This window comes from Chlamydotis macqueenii, chromosome 22, assembly GCF_036417535.1.
Source record: "Chlamydotis macqueenii isolate bChlMac1 chromosome 22, bChlMac1.mat, whole genome shotgun sequence".
NCBI lineage: Eukaryota > Metazoa > Chordata > Aves > Otidiformes > Otididae > Chlamydotis > Chlamydotis macqueenii.
In genome coordinates, this window is record NC_141577.1 from 4,695,302 (window position 1) to 4,714,432 (window position 19,131).

General features: G+C 51.7%; 1 protein-coding gene across 14 annotated transcripts in view; it reads right to left on the reverse strand.

The window, feature by feature from the left end:
- Positions 1–798: 798 nt before the first annotated feature.
- The window catches only part of RPS6KA1 (ribosomal protein S6 kinase A1), a 55,004-nt gene continuing 36,671 nt past the window's right edge, over positions 799–19,131 (reverse strand). For 10 of the 14 annotated variants that reach the window (XM_086765309.1, XM_086765303.1, XM_086765308.1 and 7 more), the window contains 21 exons: positions 18,799–18,852; positions 13,967–14,083; positions 12,773–12,854; positions 12,407–12,487; positions 11,527–11,606; positions 10,813–10,919; positions 10,173–10,210; positions 9,897–10,039; positions 9,265–9,335; positions 8,931–9,019; positions 8,647–8,711; positions 7,811–7,913; positions 7,376–7,503; positions 6,765–6,890; positions 6,209–6,298; positions 5,798–5,956; positions 5,445–5,606; positions 4,739–4,815; positions 4,455–4,572; positions 3,887–4,024; positions 799–3,554 (listed from right to left, as the gene is read on the reverse strand). In XM_086765309.1, the coding sequence (XP_086621435.1) occupies positions 3,432–3,554; positions 3,887–4,024; positions 4,455–4,572; positions 4,739–4,815; positions 5,445–5,606; positions 5,798–5,956; positions 6,209–6,298; positions 6,765–6,890; positions 7,376–7,503; positions 7,811–7,913; positions 8,647–8,711; positions 8,931–9,019; positions 9,265–9,335; positions 9,897–10,039; positions 10,173–10,210; positions 10,813–10,919; positions 11,527–11,606; positions 12,407–12,487; positions 12,773–12,854; positions 13,967–14,083; positions 18,799–18,852 (2,151 nt within the window). In that variant the 3' untranslated portion in view covers positions 799–3,431. Of the gene's footprint in view, positions 3,555–3,886; positions 4,025–4,454; positions 4,573–4,738; positions 4,816–5,444; positions 5,607–5,797; positions 5,957–6,208; positions 6,299–6,764; positions 6,891–7,375; positions 7,504–7,810; positions 7,914–8,646; positions 8,712–8,930; positions 9,020–9,264; positions 9,336–9,896; positions 10,040–10,172; positions 10,211–10,812; positions 10,920–11,526; positions 11,607–12,406; positions 12,488–12,772; positions 12,855–13,966; positions 14,084–16,771; positions 17,019–18,798; positions 18,853–19,131 lie in introns of those variants that run through there. The other 4 variants (XM_086765314.1, XM_086765311.1, XM_086765315.1 and 1 more) reach the window with 2 other exon arrangements.

Here is a 19,131-nt window from a genome sequence, read left to right on the forward strand (position 1 = left end):
CAGCTTTAAAGACAGCCTAAATAACCAAGATGGGAAAGTTTATCAGGCCAAAATACACTTATTTATGCAGCGGTTACTTTGACAGAGGTCAGTACCACATCGTGAAGAGGAAGGCACGACTGCTTCACCCCGTGGGAAGGAGGAGAACAGCCTCTCAGCTGGGTCAGCCTCTTCTGCAGCAGAAAATGCTGCCGACTTACAGCCCAAAGTAGCAAAGTTTCACCTTTCTTATACAGACACTGAATTCTATAAAGAGAGCTGCTCAGTGTTACTTTTCAGGCTCCTTGTCTGTGGATTCACACGCTATTTCTGCACAGATTAGTTCCAGGCAGACTCCGCTAGCAGAGGTTGGACTCCAGGATTCCTGCTCCTGCGAGCTTTTGTACAGGACAAAATCCTAACGGCCACGCCGACTGTTAAGCACCTGAAACAACACAAGCAGTTTTCCTGGTAAAGATTTCCTTATGTACGAAAGTTAAATGCGTTTTTGTCCCTTTTCAGATCAAGACAAGGCGAGCTGTATCTCTTTGTCCCAAGTTAAAGCTGAACGACCTCAAACTGCTGCGAGAGCAGATCATTTGGTCTTCTCTAGGACACCTTCCAGCTCCCCCCAACAGGCATCAGAGACCCAGCCTGACACAGACCCACTTTCACCTCACATAGCGCAGTTTCAGTTAAGATGACAGCAGTTGGTCCCCACCGTATTTCGGCAAAGGTTTAACACTGTCAGGACAAAACCAGAAAGGGAGTGATGGGGCCCACCCGACCCGTTACAAACACCCGCAGTTCTCAAACACAGAAAGATCAACAATATCCATTTTTATTGAGCACTGGAATTAAAAAAGTAACAGCACTTGGTTGATTTGGAACTAAAAATCAAGACTTATTTTTAATTTTGGAAGGATCACTCAGAACAAAATGGTTAAAAACACCCCAGAAAGCAAGGTGTAGCCCTTCGCGTTGGCTCTGTTCTCCAAAGTGAAGGAGGTCCCAGAAGCTACAGCTGCATCAGACACGATGTTCCTCTGACTGAACACCCCGGCGAGGTGGAGGGGTTTGACACTCTGGGTATCGTCTCACGGCCAGGCAGAGTCTGCAGCAGCCCTGGGCTGCTCTCCCTGCACCCACAGAGCTCCGCACCCAGTTGTCCTACGTCTCTGTGAGTTGTCGCCCGTTGGCCTCACAGCAGCACCGTTACAGGGAGGGTTAAGCAAAGGTTGTAATGCTTTTCCTGACTGATGTTTGAAAACATTTACAGTTTCATATGAGCAAGCCAGCTGCCAGCCAAGCAGGGCGAAGGTTTGGTCGCAGACCCATCCTGATGGCGGCTCACAGAGAGTGGTGCTCACCCCCACATCCAGCCCTATCCGCTGCTTCAGACCCCACCCTTGAAGTGCAACGTAGGAAATATTCTGAAAAACTGTTGAGGAATCTGCTTCAATCCCACCAGCACCCAAAGGGACTGACGCCAGCTCCAGAAAGAAGCTGTTTATAATGATTGTATTTGTTTCGGATACCCCAAATTTGCACACCTTTTCACTGGCACGAGAGTCACTGCACAGCTGTAAGAAACGTAAGGCAGGTTCACCGGCACCGACGCAAACATCGTGCTGGAGGAGAACGCAAGTATTTGTAAAGAAGGCATTTTGCGTGGTGGAGTGTCCTCCTCCCCAGCGATCAGCAAAACGTTCCATCCAGCTCTGCTAGGGCTGCAAACCCAGTGAGAAGATCCAGTGAGCACTGGCACAGGTCTCCTCCTCTCAGCAGCACCGGACACTAGGGCAGGACTTAGAATAAATATAGAGAAAAAGATCGTGATTATTTAAGCCTCTCACTGGCTGCTCCAGGGAGTAAAACGATGGTGGTAGAGCTGTACATCTCGGAAAAAAATTTGTGATGGAATTCTCCATTTTAGAGTCAACGAGGACTGAGCGAAAGGGAAAAGCAAAAAATAAAGTTTTCCCTCTTGTCATATGATCAACCAAAAATAGCAGAAATTCAGATGAGAACCTTTGCTGGCTTCCTTCGCGTCCTTGAGCACCTGAGCGTCTGCAGTCCCCACAGCTCTCAGCTCCTGCCGAGAAACAACTGCCGGCGAACCAGGGAGCTCCAGCAGTTCCCTGCAAGTCAGAATGGGCCGGGAATTTATTTTTAGCACAGTTTGCCTCCAGGTGTTGGTTTCTATTAGCACTAAGATGTCCTGAGAGTAAGAAGTTCCCCTCAGCAGCCCGCAGCCTGCCGCCTTTCCTGCTCATTCCTGCCTTATTCCATAACTTATTCCATATTCCTTATTCCATAACTGGTTCTAATTGCTTCCCACTGCAAAATGAGGTATTGCACCTGAGAGGAGGTGGCATAACATGTGGCCGGTTTTCCCACCAGAGTGCCAGATGAAAAAGCTTCGCGCATCTCCCAAAAAGCAGGCAAGGACGTGGGGAAACGACTGGGGCCGCTTATTCTGCAGCTAAAAGTCAGTCAGTAAAATAACATCAACTGAATGACACGTTTATTGTACAATTCAGAAAGAAACCCTGAGTTACCAGCTGTAGAACAAAGGTAAATTTAAAAAAAAAGGATGGTGTTTCACAGGTTCCCGCTGAAGGAAAGGAAACCCAAAAACGGTAAAAGCAGCAGCCAGAGCCAGCCCAAAGCCTCATCTGTGCTGAGGAGAAGGTTCCGTTGTCGTCCCCACCTGCGCGGGTGACAAACTCCCCAGGGAGCGATGGGGAGGACAGGAAGATGGGAGGGCAGAGGGAAGGAATGAGCCAAACCCAACAGGTATTCCAGACGGCCGAGCCTCTGAGGGGGTGTCTGGAAAACCTGGGGTTTATTTTCTTTGGAGAACTCCTGGCTGGGCTGAGGGAGAGCAGGAGAGAGCAGTCTGAAAAATCGACCTTACACTCTGAACATAGACGCACAAAAAGTGAAGTGGAGGGGAGGGAAGTGCTGCTGGCTAAGAGTCTGCAGGGTTGACTTTGGGAACAGCGTCCAAAGGTTCAAGAGAGGAAAAACCCCAAAGCCTAAACCCCAAGCGTTATGCAGTCTTCCAGCTGCAATGGCGTTGGAGAGGATCAGTTCCAAGAAATGATGCAGCTACAACAAATACCTGTCCCTACACAGGAAAGGGGGAATCAGAGCTGCTTTTTAGTGCCACTTGACATCAGTTATACATTCTAGTTCTCATATACACAGATGGATGTCTTTAAAAATTGACAATTTACACTTCAAAAACGTTTTACAGTGAAGTTCTCCGGGCAAAGATTAGTCCACACAAGGAGGAGCCAGTCTTTCAGAAACGGAAGGCACTTGGCCTTTTGGGAAGAAGTCCTCAAGGGAGCATTGACCGCCCCATCTCCTGCCCCTCGTCTTCAGCGGGTGTGCAAAGTCTGGCGCGCCTGCTCCGCACCGTGCGGCTGCAGAGCACCCCAGCTTCACAGCGTGGTGGAAGGAAGTTTCTTCACCCGCCTCTGTGCCAGGATGGAGGATTCGATGGGCTTCAGCTGGGGGCTTGGCTTGGAGCTGTTCAGTGCAGAGTACGTGGCAGCCATCGCCCCCTTGGAGAGAAGGGGCGAGAAGTGATTTAGATATACAGGAGGTATTGCGGACTCACGGCCTGACGAGGTGAGGGACCAGAGCAGCCAGACCCACAAACAAAACCAGAAGCATCTTTCTTTTTTCTTTAAATCTCCTTCCTCTACTGACAAGCCGTTAAAGAACTCCCCTAGGTTTTCCTGACAAAAAAAAAGAGCTGGTCCTGTATTGCCTCCCCTGGCCTAAGCTGCTGTCCTGCTTTGCCCACACCACCACTCCCCACCCTGGAGCGCTGCTTCTCAAAGAGCCCAAGGCATTTAAGGAACCAGCTGAAGGCCCAGCCCAGACTTTGTACCTTTACAAGCTGAACGTCCTGGTGATTCAGCTGGCTCTGGGGTAAGCTGTCCTTCTGCGTTATCCACGGATGCTGCAGGACCTGCTTGGCTGTTAGGCGCTGGTGAGGATCTACGTGAAGCATCTTTGATACCAGATCCTAAAGGCATCATTTAGAACATCAGACTTCAGAGGATTTCATACTTTAAATGCAAAAATACCACCTGTCTGCCTCCAAATTAGGATTTAAATTCAGAGGCCAAGTTTAAAGTCGCCAGACATCGATCTCCTTTTGTATAAAATATGTTTTCAGTAGACGTGGGAGGTACAACACAGCAGCTAACCCCACACGGGTCAAGCACGAGGTTGGTGTTGCATGCAAATATTCACGTCCACAGCTAAAACAAAGTGGGGAGAGGCACACTGCTAAGCTGCTGTGGGGGAGATATGCATGGGACGGAAGCTACACTGCTGGTTTTCTCATCTCTCTCGTGTCTTCTCTCCCCAACCTGCTCTGAACTTGCCTCACAGCAACTGGCCATGCTTGACTCCAGCCCTTTAACGTAAGGCAGGCGAATACCAGACCGTACCTTGGCCATATCAGAAATGGTGTCCCAGTTCCCTCCGCTGACGGAGAACTTCCCCCCGCCTATCCGGGTCAGGATCTCTTCTGGAGTGTCACTGGGACCATTTGCAAACGGAGTGCAGCTGAGGACAGAAGAGAGAGCATTGGATTTGCTGTCCTGTCACCCAGCCAGGGAGCACCTCCAGGTAGCAGTGAGCAAGGAGAGGTCCAACCGCCACTGCGGAGCGTGTCTGAGAGCAAGGTGGTCACAGCCCAGCTGTGGGCTTCCAGCGAGACAGAGGCACTTACCCTGCGAGCATCGTATACAGGAGAACTCCCAGGCTCCAGATGTCGCAGCCCTCGTCGTAGCCTTGGCGTTTTAGTACCTGAACAGAGTAAGCAAAGGACAAAAAAAAAGCGTGCTTGGTTCCTGTCACTGAGCTCACTTCAGCTTGTGAAGAGTGGCTTGACCCCTGCGTGCAGTTTGTATGCGAAGCTCCTAGAGCCCTACTGAACAGCAAAGTCTTGGACTAAAGATGGGGATTCAAATCAGATTGAAGTTTCATGGAACAGATGCACAGGCACATCAAAGTGACAAACAAGAAAGGAGCCACGTTGCAGTGCTGTAACATTGCACGCATGCTCCATGGCGTGCCTCTCTTTTTCTTTCTTCTTCACCAAGACAGCTGAGTGGAAAATCGTCCCACCTCTTTTAAAAGTGGGAATCAGGAAGAGGAGCAGCCTAGAAAAATCACTGGGATTTTAAAGCCTCGGTCTCCCTAAGCAGAGTCCCCCATCAGGGCAGTACAAGCTGGAGGGCTGCACTGTAACGGCACTGGAGATCCCGGTTAATCTGTTCATTACCAGGTGGTGTTTCTGAAATCACCTGTTCCAGGACAGAATATGCCAGAGCAGGAGTTAGGAGCAGGGCAGACCCACCCGTGCCGAGTGAGAGCACTGGCTAGGGGAGGGACACGAGAGCTACCGAAGGATCTCGGGTCAGTACGGCGCTTACCTCAGGTGCCACAAAGTTTGCTGTATAACAGGGAGTCATGAGAAGGCCGTTCTCAGCCCTCAGCTGCTTGGCAAAGCCAAAGTCACAAATGCGAATGCTTTCGGGGTTTCCTGACTCATCCACATAGAGAATATTGCTGGGTTTCAAGTCCCTGTGAACCACCTGTGGAGCAAAGGAAGTGCCCTTCTCGTACCCCAGGAAGACAAAGCTGCACCAGGACACTCAGCCCCGGCTCTGGCTTGCCAGGACGGCAACACCAGCAAGAAATAACAGTCCTGACAGGCACAGCGACTCGCTGGAGCGCAGCGCAGTGCCAGACAGCTTCCCAGGAAAACAGATGTAACCACACTCACCCCTTGGGAATGCAGATACTCCACCGTTTTACAGATGGTGTGCAGGACCGAACTGGCTTCCCTCTCCGAGAAAAATTTCTGTCTGAGGATTTTATCCAGGAGCTCCCCTCCCCTCATCAGCTCGGTCACCAGATACACGTATTTCCCATCATCATACACCTACCGAAGCAAGCAAGGATGGGTTAACCAACAAGTGCTTCCAGAGCTTCCCTTTTGGACTGCTGCCACCAAGAAGCAGACAGAATTCAGTGACGCAGAGGTGGGTCTGGGGACACTTCCCCACCCCAGAGCGAAACATTGAGCTGGGCCATTGGGTTGCCCGTGCTGGAGCTGCATTGTGGCCCCCCCAGCATAGACCAGTCCGCAGTTCCTAAACCAAAATACAAGAGAATTCACTCAAGTCACACTCACATCTTTCAAGGTGATGATGTTTGGATGCTGCCCGTATCGCAGGAGGATTTCTATTTCCTCGGAAGGGTCTCGCTTGCTCTTGTCAATAACCTGCAAGAGCAGGGATAAGCATTAGCCTCAGCAGGGTGGGAAAGGGGCCAGGACAAAGCAACCAAGCTGAGTGTCTGGACCCCTGCAGACATCCTGCACCATAGCCGTTCCCCGTCCCTGCCCTCTTTAGCAATAAGCTCTAGAAATCCCCTAGTCGCTCATCAGTTCTGTGTCCCCAAACCCCAAAGTTTTACATCTGGCTTATTTGTTAAGAGCTGACACAGCTACAGCAAACTTTGCAAAGAAAGGTGAGATGCTGTCCTCCCTCTGAGAGAGGAGAGCACCGCCTCCCTGCTATTCCTAGATAAGAAAGTTTGTGCAGTTACATGCACAGCAGCACAGGAGTTGTCCGTTTAGGCCCTACACAAGCAGGGAAAGCGGTTTAATTCCTGGATGTTACTTTGATCATTATGGGGATGAACAGAAATCTAACAGGGGAGTTCAGTTCAGACGGTAAATCTCAGACCTTGACTGCGTATTCCATGTTGGTTGCTTTATGGATGCAGCGTTTACACACTGAGTAGGAGCCGACACCGATCGCCTCCTTCACCACGTAGCCGTCGTTGAACTGGACATTCTTGCCGTGCAGCTGCTGCAAGAGGAGAACGGGGAGTTGATGAGCTGGGAGGGTTCAGGGAAAGGTTTGTGCAACGTGATGAGTTAACTGCCACACAGAGCGAGCTGACAGACTGCTGTCTGCTACATCCCACAGCTTCTCCTCCCTCTGGGGAGAGGGAGGAGAAGAGAACCAGGCAGATATAGGTCAGTGGGCTAACACTGTCTGCATCCAGCATGGTGCATTTCAGTGGCATCTGCCAAGCCAAGGGCTTTTACACAGACCTCTCGCTCGCACAGGTCCACCTGGGGAGAGGACAGCAAACAGGCTCACATTGCCCTGATGACTTTTGCACATGACAGTCAACAGAAATGAAAGAACAGGGTGCAAGACTTCAAAACAGAAAGACACTGCCTCAGGCTTCCCATTAGCTCTGCTCCAGGTGGTACAGAGGTCCTGCAGAGCCACTCTGGGGTGTTACTGCAGCTTCAGACAGTTGTTCCTCTGTCCCTGCTTCTTACCTGGACCACCGAATGCAGAGGCGACTGGGCAGGTTTCACCTTGCCATCCTCCATCAATCCAGTCGCCACAAAACTGAAGCCTCGGAAGAGCTGATGGGCCCCCGCGCTGGGGGGGATGCCTGGGGAATCTGCGACAGGAGTGGAGAGACAAGTTGAAGAGGGCTAGCCCTGCGGAAGCAGAAGCCTTCCCCTTACTCCCCTGGAGCTATGGCTCCTCTTTAGGTTATCTGAGAGCAGAGCCACAGCACACAGCACCCAGCTTATCCCTAACACCCAGGTATCTACGTCTGGGCCACCTCCTCAGCACTCCAACCATCTGGAGCTGGCAGCACTAGCAGGAGGCAACCTTGCCCTGCTGGCACCAGCAAACCAGTATTAAGCCATCCAGTATCATTTCACACAGGGAACTTTGGCTTTGCATGAACTCATACAAACCTTTCGGTGTACGCGACGTAAATTCTGTGTCAAAATAAAAGGTGTCATCTGGCTGGCCCACTGCAGGCTTGAAGGGTGGTTTGATTTCCCTGCGGTACAGCTTCTGCAAAACAAAGACAGCTTAGAAGCGCTCCGACAGGTCAATGCTCTCGTACACACTCAGAAGGGTGCAAAGGCTCGCTCGGAACGAGAGGCCAAGAAGAGATTTTGTGAAACTAGAAACAGCTCTGTCGCTTAGCATTTAACTACAGCTCAGCAGTCTGAGGGAAGACTTCTTGGCCGGTGGGGTGCTTTTGAGTCAGTTTGTGGAGAAATACTACAAGTTCTACCATCTATTAAATCAAGAAAAAAAAAGTGTTCTAGATATAAGTTGGAGGATACTCCAAAAGTAGTACCCGTAAAGTATTTACCTCACCAGGCTCTTCCATCTCCTCCTAACGCCCGTCAGGGCTGCCCTGACACAGATCTCTCCCGGGACAGCCAGAGGACATGCCCCGGGAGGGCATCCGTATCCCAGCACTCCCACAAGCATCCCTTTTAAATTGCTTCTTGAAGCAAAAATTTGAAATAAGCTTTCCTAGCATTGCTGGTGAGAGAGGAGTACATTCAAACCCAGGTGAGATCATAGGCAGCTCGGGTCTGAAACAGTTATTCACATGGCAAACAGAATTTTCATTTCAGGAAGGATTACTGGAACAGATGGAAACAGGGGCTGGTAGCTCTCCCACAGCTGGGCAGTCTGCAAGCATCATGAGCACGCTACTGCTGGGGCCAGCAGAACTGCAGGACTGGTGCTGAGTGGTGCAGGAGTTTGCTTTTCCATTTCTGATACTCACATTCCAGTCAATGGTAGAGTAGAAAGGATGGCGCTTGATCTCTTCCGCCCCGTCTGGTCCAGAACCTGAAAGACGCAGCCATGGAGTGCGTTGCGTTAAATCAGAACCACGGACAAAGTGAAGGCTACCGTGTACGCAACACAGCCAGGTACTGCGGGGAACCTGGCTGTAACAAAACGACCCCATTAATCGAGCACAAGCGTGAACATGCTGCTGACCCAGGAGGATGCGAGAGGCCCCGGTACAGCATCAGGTGTATTCAAAAACCAAAAAATATGTCTTACCTAATCGGTTGGCTGGATTCCTTTTGAAAAGGGCTCGCAGGAGGCTCTGTGCTTCGGAGCTCAGGAACTGCGGCATGCCCAGCTTTGCTCTGGAGAGGAAGTTATGCAATCAGCTGCAGGTTTGAAGAAGTCAACCCACAAGCCAACTGCAGCACCTCCACCCCTGAAAGTACAATCATCTGTTTGGCATTTTCACTGCGCCCTTCAAACTGTTGATATAAAACCGCGTGCCAAATAATGCCACTCAGTTGCAAGAACCCCCAAATTGCAACACGCTCAGAGAAAGAGCAGAAGCTCGCCTCCTATACAGGCGTGAAAGAGAAACTTCTCTTACTTGAGGATGAGGGTCATCGTCTCCTTACGATCCTTCCCCTGGAAGGGCAGCGAGCCAGTGAGCATTTCAAACTGAGAGGGAAAGAGAAGAAGGGGGGAAGTCACACATCTGAGCAAGCCTGAGGGTTGCACAGATCCCACCGCACCTTCACCTGGGAGCTCGCCAAAGCTAGCGAAAAGCTTGCAAGTGATCAAAAGCCTAGCTCTAAAAAAGATCGCAGAGATCTTATTTTCTCAGAAACAGCTCGGTTCACAAAATTTGCAGCGGGAACATGTTCAAGCCAGCGCCTGCTCCTGCGAGAGCACTCGGATTCAGCAGTTGCCAGACGGTGGCACCAGATCTGCACACACACTGACAGACATCCCAGCGCTGGGGCGGCCACGGACACCCCCACGCACACCCTGCTCACCCCAGCGCTCACTAGGACAACAGCCTCAGCAGCTCTGCCTCCCCCGAAAAACGCACGTTGCTGGCTGGATGCCTGGGCAGCCCATGACAGAGCCCTTGCAGGGAGCCTGGAGAACATTCCCAGGTCAGCACATCTGCCAGATGTGCGGAATCACGTTGGCGTGTTTCAGAGCTACGGTTGGAGCAGCTGCTGAGCCAGGTCCCCAGACTGGCTGGGTACATACCATTAACACCCCGTACGACCACCAGTCAGCACTGTGGGAGTGGCCCTGGCGATTCACGACTTCTGGTGCCATGTACTCCACCGTCCCGCAGAAGGAATAGGCTTTCTTCTCATGGTCTATAGCCTCCTTGCTCAAACCAAAATCTACGTCAGAGAAAAACTGTCAGCACGCACCCACGTGCTCTGAGCAATCACGCAGAGCAGACAGGCCTAAGAGAAGCTCTGTGTGTCAAGAACCGAGCTTGCTGGAGCACAAGGCTTTTGTGGAGCGCCTTACCTGTGAGTTTGATGTGTCCTTCTTCATCCAAGAGGATGCTACAGCATGAATGAAAAAAAAAAAAAAGTTGTTACTGGCAGCAGTACGGGATGGTGAGAACAAGCACACACATCAGAGGCTGGTCTGAGATGCTCTGAGAATCCAGAGGAGAAAGCTACCTGTCCCTTTCCCTGGTGCTTTAAGCTCCATCACCAAAACACAAGCGGGACAAAGAGCAGCTCCCTTCTCTCTACGCCCTCAATTTCACATTGAACGAATGACTCACATGGGTCACACCTTTGATTCCCCGCATACCCCAGGTAAGAATAACCAGCTCACGCAGCTGGCACGCGTCCCCGCAGAGGCCCAGCCTGGTGCCTTTTCCCTCCGAAGGCTCTCAGTTGCTCAAAGCTGGAGCCCGGAGGCTGCCGAGGATTACTGCTCAGACACGTGGGGCACACACGCTGCCTCCACAGCCCTCCCGGCCATAACTGCCAGTCTGAGGAGCAAGAGCCTTGTCGACTGGCACCACTTTCCATCTGGCCGGCCTTGGGCATCACTCAGCTTTGCCTCTGTGGAAGAAGGCTGAACCGTTTGCTGACTACAGGTGCAGGACTGAAAGGAAGGACTGTGTTCCCTGCCCCAGCTGTGCCGCGCGTACTTCTCTGGTTTGAGATCCCTGTATATGATGCCCAGGCTGTGCAAGTGGTCGAGCCCCAGAGCCAGCTCTGCCAGGTAGAACTTCACGTCCTCCTCGGTGAACATGACCTGCAGGAAGGGAGAGGAAGCAGACAGACGCTGGGGTTACAACGCCAGCAGCGGGACCCATGCAAGACCTTTCACATCCACATTGCTCCCTCCTGCCCTGTCACACCTAATTTTCCCAGGCTTCGCCCGCCATCCTAAAGTATCAATTAAGCAGCAACACCAAAAAAACAAAGCAGGTTGCTAAGCAGCAGACAGGTTTTTAAAAAACTCTTTGCTTATGTTAACCAGGTTATGTTCCCAGTTGTCTTCACCTGGCACAACTTCTCATCACCCCTCCCATTCCCTGCCCTCGCCCTGTCCCAGCGAGGTGACACAACCAGCCAACGCTGCAGCAGAACACGGTTCTTGCCTGTTTTCGTTCTTAACGTGATGCTCAGCAGAAGCTGCTGCAGAGGCGAGACCTACCTCCTACGCTGCTGCTTTTCTGCCAGAGGACAGGGTTCCTGAGACATCCTCTCCTGTTGCCAGCTCTGGGCTAGCAGCAGGTTGGAGGTTGTTTCCACTCCTCTCAAAGACTTTGCAAGGGTCAATTGCTTCTCCAGGCAATTAAGGAGAGATGAACTGAGCACCTTGGCTCATGTTCATGCTCATGCCAGAGCATACCCACCTCTTTGGAAAGCCGAGTGAAAAGGTCACCTCCTCTGAGGAAATCCAAGATGAGATACAGCTTCCCCTCTGTCTGGAATGCTGAAACACAAGCCGGAGCAGCAATCAGACCCCTTTGCTGAGGGAAGGCTCCATGGCGTTACATTAATCACTTAAATCCCAATGGCTCCAGTTGTGCAGATGCCCTGCGTGGTTACCAGGTTAAACACAGGTAGGGCTCATTATTTGGGATAAATGAGATAGCCTGTCCGTGATGCTGAAATGAGCTCACCAGCAGCACTCTGGTGCTGCAGAAAATCCTGCTTTTAGCAGGGGTTGGTTCCCTTTCAGCCAGCGATGACCTACTGAAAGGGCTGTTTTCCCCAGCGAGGCACTGGTCACTTTACAGGGAAAGAAGCTGTCCTCCCCTTCCTCAGGGTCAGAGCATTAATCTGGCCAAACTTTGGCTTGACTAGTTAACTCTGCTTTCTCAGTTTCTCCTGATTTAATGTTTTAATCCCAAGGATCTGATGTTTAAACCTCTGCTGCTGGTCTATGCTCTGTTTGCCATTCAATAGCTGGAGCAGGCACGGGACCAAAGACCTTTCCAGAGAGGATTTGTGTCAGGGGATTGTGAAGACTCCAGAGCAGCACAGCCACTGAGGGATACAGACTGACCCAGGCCTCTTCTCCATTTCAGGTATCTCCAGAAGCCTGTTAGGGACCATGAGAGGCTCTCAGCATCCTCCCTGCAGCCTGCTGCTGGATGCCTCATGCTCATCTACCAGCTCATGGCAGGCGTGCCTGTAGTAGCATCTTTCTTTATTGTGCTTAAAAGCAGTCAGGGTCTGTTTGAGCCTGCAGCGCCTCTCTCCCAGCATCCCAACCAGCTCCGTGCTTACCGTAGTGGAGTTTCACCACAAAGGGATGGTTTACATCAGCCAGAATGTCCCTTTCTATCTTCGTCCTTACTCGATCACGCACTGTGGGAAGAGAGAGGAACAGCTCAGAGACAGAAAAGCACACAGCACCCCAGTGCCCCCAGCCTTAAGCCCTTCAGTACCAGGCAGCTTGAGCCAGATCTTCTCCTGCCTCCGTCACTGCAACAAGGGTCTTTTACAGACAGAGGAAAAAGGAGGCTGTTTGGCTGAGATACAGATACTTCTCGTTCACCCAGATCACCCCGGGGCCAGCAGTGACTGCTGTTACATTTCCCTGGTGCTCTTTAAGGCACAAACGATAAGAGCATTGCAGTAAGGGCCTCCTACCTTTCAACGTTGCCTTCTTGAGCACTTTCATGGCATAGAGGTGGTTGCTGTCTGGCGGTGTTATTTTTCTCACCAAGAAAACCTGAGGCAGAAGAGCACCACATTAGTCAAGCACTAAACATCAGCAGCAGGAGCTGGATGGCTCCCAGAGTGGCAAACCTCACAGCAACCCTGAGAAGCAGCTGGCCACAGGACCAGTAAGATGTACCTCGAGCTCTCCATGTGAAACCCCATGAGGTTTTCAGGGACGTGCTGTGTGTAGACTCCTCTCACCCCCTATCTCCAGCCATTTCAGTACTCATGCTTTCATACTGCACCTTCCTCCTCCCCAGTCTTCCACACCTCTCGCTCACTCCTGCAGTTACTGTGGGGCTGTGGCTGACGCCTGGAGCTGTGAGTTGAAGCACTGATGCCTCAATGTACCACAAAACCTCCTGGAGCCTCGCTGGTTTGACAGCCAGATCAACTCTTCATTATCCAGGTCCTGCATCCTCTTTGGATTTTTACCTCCTTCCCTTCCCTAATGTCCTATTCTACCTGGTTTTAGGCACCTTGAAAACCACACCACCTTTCTTTTGCATCAAGCCACTGCTGCATTTGCCCAGGCAAGAGCATACAGCCCTGTAGAAGCCCCCACTGTTAGCGCCGGTAACTGATTGACGTGAAGTTGATTTAATGTGCGAGCAGATGGTCTCCAAGAGACCTAGATTATTTACACATAGAGAGAGATAAGAGTTACAGGCTACTTCCTTCCCCCTTCACAGAAGGGAAACTGGACCGTAAACAGGGGCCAAAATCAGTCCTTGGCACACAGCATCATTTCTGAGAAGAGAGGAACCTGCCCAAGTCTCACAAGTCCTCAGTTCCACTGACAGCTTGGCAGCCAACTACAGAGCTGCAGAGGTCCTTCTGCCCTCTGTGACACCTGCATTCACGAGCAGGACACTACTCCTTTCCTTCTGATCATCTGAAAAAAGAATTACAGGGGAGCTTTGGACATACAGGCCCTTAGGAGAAGGCATCGCTACAGCTGCCTTTCAGATTTTCAAGTTAAAAGCAACCATTTGCTAAGTGGGCTCACCAGTCAGATTCTCACCATCTGGTGGGAATCAGGAAAAGAGTTTCATTGGGGACAGTCCCTTCCATCATCAAAATAATTTATCTGGCATGACACACAGGAAGAAGTGAATTTACCTTGCCGAAAGAGCCCTGTCCCAGCACCTTCAGAAGCTCAAACTGCGAAGGATCAGCTTTCTCGGAGCCTTCCTTCACATGGTGCGTGATGTTGATTTCTTTCACAACACCTTCGCCCTGAAAAAGAGGGGACACGCTTGTCTGGGAATACGCTCCTGACCAGGGGAAAGCCAGCCTTACTGGATTAAGGAACAAGGACTAGCTACGGACTGACAGAAACCACAGCTGAGAGAACTGTAAAAGCTGGTGCTTGTCACAGGAATCTCCTGACTTCAACATCTGCACCAAAGAAGTGATTGGTAGCCTTGCACCAGGCAGCTTCGTTAAATACCCTGTGCTCTCCCCAAAGACTCCGCTCCTCGCACCGCAGGTGTTGCGTTTCTTTGAACTGCATTTCAGAAGAGCGCTTGAAAAGCACCTTCCTTTTTAAGGCGCTGGTGGCAAAACCAAGAGTGTTTATGCCACTAAAAATCCCACAACGCAAAAATACGGCACTGTTGTCAAAACACGGCCGGGGCTGGCAAAAATCAGACATGTTGGAGCCCATCTGCTCAGCAGTCTGAGCAACTCAGCAACAGAAGTCTCAGTGCATCTTCAGCACGTACAGATGATGCTTTAACAGACTCAAGCCTTCAAGAAGATTGAGGGGAAGCCAAGGTCTCTGGCATATGTTTTGTTTAAAACACATTCTTTTATTTTAAAAAATAAAGAAGGAAAAAAAAAGATTTATTTAGCAGTATCTAGAATAAATTCGCCACCGAAGCCAGGCCAGCACACAAGAACAGCCACAGACCCCGAGGTGATGCTGAAACACCTCCTCTCCCCAGCAAACCTCGTCCACACCTCCGGTGCATAAAGCCCGGAGTTCAGCTCAACAATTTGTGATACTTCCTGTTTGCATCCCAAATAGAAAGAGACCTTTTACCCTACTAGTCTACCAGCTGTGCTTTTCCCTCTGCTTCTCTTCACCACACCCAGCCAGTCGATCTGTACTCCGGTTTCCTCCAAGCGTGACCTGCTCCAGCCCCTCTCCCAGCTGACCACGGGCAGAGCCCGCAGGGCAGGCTGGCTTCCCCTTCCCAATTCGACAGAGGTGAATCTCACTCAGGCCAGAAATGCCTTGTAGCTGGACGTCCTGTAAGGGCAAGCCCAGGCTTCTCAGCACCTCAGTCCCACGTTACCCAGTGTGGGATGTGGTTTGGTTGCTACTTGGAACTGAAGGCCAGCAGTTATGTTCCAAAGGGCGTTAAACTCAGCTGCTGCCTGGCCCTAGGGCAGCTGTGGCCATCAGAGGCTGCCAGAAAGCTGGAACTACTGTTTAGTCCTTCCCCTTGCCAAGCTGGGGAAAAAGAATTTACGTTTTGTTTTCTAAAGCTATTCAGGTCCTCGGTCTGGAACCCCCCGAATCAAAGCAGCTTTTAGAAACAGGAACCAAGTTTCAGGCCCTGCCTCTCCTCCGCACCCCAGCACCCTGCCCGCCCTCCCCCACCTTCTCGAGGAGGGTGGCCTTGCCACGCGCCCGCGGATGTGGTTGCCTACCTGCACTGAGCACCCTTCCCTTCCCGTTCTCACGCTTGGCTTTTCTCTAGATTAGGAAGTGGCTTTGTTTCCACGTTGCCAGCTTTGCTCTCTCCAGATCCCGCACCGCTCAGACACTAAGACCCAGCCAAGAAGCCCGCGCTCTCCGCGGAACAGCACGTACAGCCCGAGCATGGGGAGAGGGCAGGGGGACAGGAGCTCCCTGCGCCTTATCCTGCCTTTTGCTGCCCTCAGTGACTACAGAAAAGAAAGACCTTCTAATCCCCATAACAACACATTTTCATGTTCCACATGATGCTTAAAGCAGCCACCTTACACCTCGGGTGTTGTTTGGAGGCTCAGTCCGTGGCAGACAGCTGTTGGTTAGGAACAACTTCCCCCTTCTCGCCAAGAGCCTGAGCGGGAGTCAGCCAGGAGGTCTCCTCCTGCCAGCCCTTCCACCTTGTTCAGCTCTCCAGGGAGAGACCCAGGGATGGGACCAGTGGAAGGGGTAGGCTCTTTCCCTTCCTCCCCATCTTCATGAAAATTCTAGAGAGAAACCAGGTCTACACAGTGTCAGCACTTGTACAGCCGTGCATGTTTCGCCCTGTGGCATCACACACCTAAGCGGCGTGGAGAGGAACGTTTAAAATGAACTCCAGTATCCACCTCCAAAGCACGTGGACCCATCCTCCCACCACAGCCCCTCAGGAGCTGTGGAGCGACGTACTGCCACAGCTGTGGGAATTCTTCACCTTGGCCAACAGCAGGACCCAGTGTGTCCAACTGCAAGTGGTTCCAGCAGCCCAGGCTGTATCTCAGGGCAGGCAGGGATTTGCATACGCAGCTGCCAGCCAGACCACAGCAGCAAGCACACACACGCCAACTGGACCAAAAGTGGCATCGGCGGAGACATTGCTGATGGCTTTCTGGGAAAAGCTTTGAGATGCCATTTGGCATTTTGCTGACACAAGGGAGGTTTCCTCCCACGGACTCACCCAGTAATTCGCAGTTCAACAGTTAGGACTCTGGAGACCGGCTGCTTGCGTAGCAGCACACCAGAACACGTCTCCGGCACAGAAGCACCCGCATGCCACCGAGCTGCGGCACAACCAGGCTTTACTTGCAGAGAGATAACTTTCGTCCGATGGCACCATTAAGCAAACTATCCCAGAAGGCAGAAAAAGCAAACCAGACTGGTCCAAATATCCATCTGAAGCATCGGCCCAGCTGGACGAGCAACTAGTGACATCAAATGAAGCAAAGCGAGGTAGCAGCAGTACTGACCGGGCTGGAGAGCTGGCTGGGCACGGGCAGCTGCAGGCTGCAGGGCTTGGCTCGATGCTTCCTCTGCAGCCAGAGCGTGAGGAACGCGCAGATGCGAGGAAGTTTAGGGTCCCTCTCCATTCTCCCATCCCGATCAACATCGCACAACCCCGGTGACCACCACCCCCGCGAGCTCCTGGGGAAGCGCGGCCAGCTCCTGGGGATGAGGAAGGCTCCTGCGGCGCTGCGTGGACGCCTCGCGCTTGAGGTTGCCGGATGGAGGAGATACAGGTGGTTAGAGCCCAGCTGGCAGATGCGCAGTGGAGACAAGGCACTCTGTCGCACGGAGGCGAGTTCACGCTCCCACTCCCCCAGCAACAGCGCTTGTGGTTGGGTTTGTTTTTTTTTTTCTGGTTTTGCTTTTTTTTTTAAAAAAAAAAAAATAAAAAATCTCACAGCTCCTTGTTCATATTTAGGTTCCCTGGTTCAGACAAGGCGCTGACAGAAAACATACACGGTCTAGTTAAAGCGACTTCCAGGTAGCGCTGCATCAATCTCATGTCAGGCTGCGAGCTTTGAGGGTATTTCCACAACGGGGGAATATTCTCAAAAGCCGCTTACTCTTTAAAAAGGAAGAGGAAAAACTCACGAAACCCCACACAGAAGTCTGACGCCACCTCGGAAAGCTGCACACCTCTCTGCTCGCACTAGCACAGGGACGACGCGCCTGCGTGGGATGGGATGATGGGATTCAGGACGCATCGATCCCATGGGCAAATCCTCTGGCATCATTAGGATTTGCATCTAGTCCTCCGTTTGCTTTATGCTGCACAGAAGTTCCTCCTGTGGACGCTGGTTATCTAAGAGCCACCTTGGGAAGTTCACGCGAGGTATTTTTAAGGGCATTTCTGATGCAGACAGCTTCTGAAACAACTGCTGCTTGGATTTATCGGCAGGATGGGAGAGAGGTATTTAGACCACTTGGTATTTTTTATTTTAAAACCAACCATTTTTGTCTCCTTCCCCCTACAACCCCGTTCCCCTTTGACCTTTCCATTGGGTCAGGACAGACAGAAACCCCTTGAAATGAGTAAAAAGTCACCCACGCACCTTTGCAATTAGAAATAACCCTGTGTCAGCGTTGATTTCTGAGAGTGCAGAGTATGAAAAGAGGATCTTGGTTTGGACCCAGAGAGACTACTTATGACTGTCTTGCCTTTTTCGCCCCTACACCGTACTCTTTGAGAGCCAATAATGAAAGAAACAAATGACTTAACAGCAGCAAGGCAGCTGGTCCCAGCTCCACAGAGGGAACCTCAGGAGCTGGTGAGGTCCAAAGCAAAGGAGCTGGGAGTAGGTGCCAGAGAGCAGCAGGGAACAGCACCGTGCAGCTGCTGAGCACAAGTCTCCAGGAGACTCGGTTCATACCGACACCTCCTGCGTTCTGCCACAGCACCGGTGAAGCAGAAACTGTGTCCACTGTGTGCAGGCCAAAGATGAACATCACCGTTCCCAAGGAAGCTTTACGCTGCTCAGTGAAGCCATGCAGGAGACGCAGCCAGCCAGCTCTCCGCACGTGGGCCTGGCAAGATCCGATAAATCTTGTCCCGACCGAAACAATTGTGCGTGTTGTGTTACCAGGCGCTCAGCGTGGGGAGGGGAGTCTCAGAAAAGCAATGAAAAAAACCCCACTGTACAGCCACACAACTGAAACGCTGGAGCGCCCGCCCCTGCAAGCTGACAAGATCAGAAAGCCACAGGAGACATAAATGACAGCACGGAAAGGGGCCTGGTGTGGGGAGGAAGGAGGAGGAGGATGAAGTCAAGTCTAGGATGTCACGTGAGCAAGGTGAGTAATGGCTGTTTTCCGTATGAGCCGTCCTACCTAGCCGAGGCGGGCTGGTAGCGGCATGCTGCAAGAAAGGGTTTGGTTTTCCTCGCAAGCCCTGCTCATGCCCTCGCATACGTGGGACGATGCATCATGGGACAAAGTGCAGATTGAACGCATGAGTCTCCTTGAGGTGCACATCTGCAGCAGGCTCTCTTACCTTGTCTGCCGCGTCCACAAGGTCTTTCTCTATCCAAGTGATGTCTGATTTTGCCTGCGGGACAACAAACGAGCGTCAGCACAGAGGGACTGTGATACTCCGCTGAAGTTTTCCCAACGAACTTGTTTAGCGAGACCAGGCGAGCTGTTTACAGTGAGTGGCAGCGTCCCACCAGCCATCGCTCCTCGGGATGCGATTCTGAGCTGTGCTGGTGGCTCCAGGAGCGCAGTTGGAGCCAGCTGCCGCTAAAGGCTTTGATAAACTCTGACAGGGGGTGGAGAAGGACGCAGTGCCGGCACTTGGTTACACATGTTCCCCAAGAATCAGAGCACC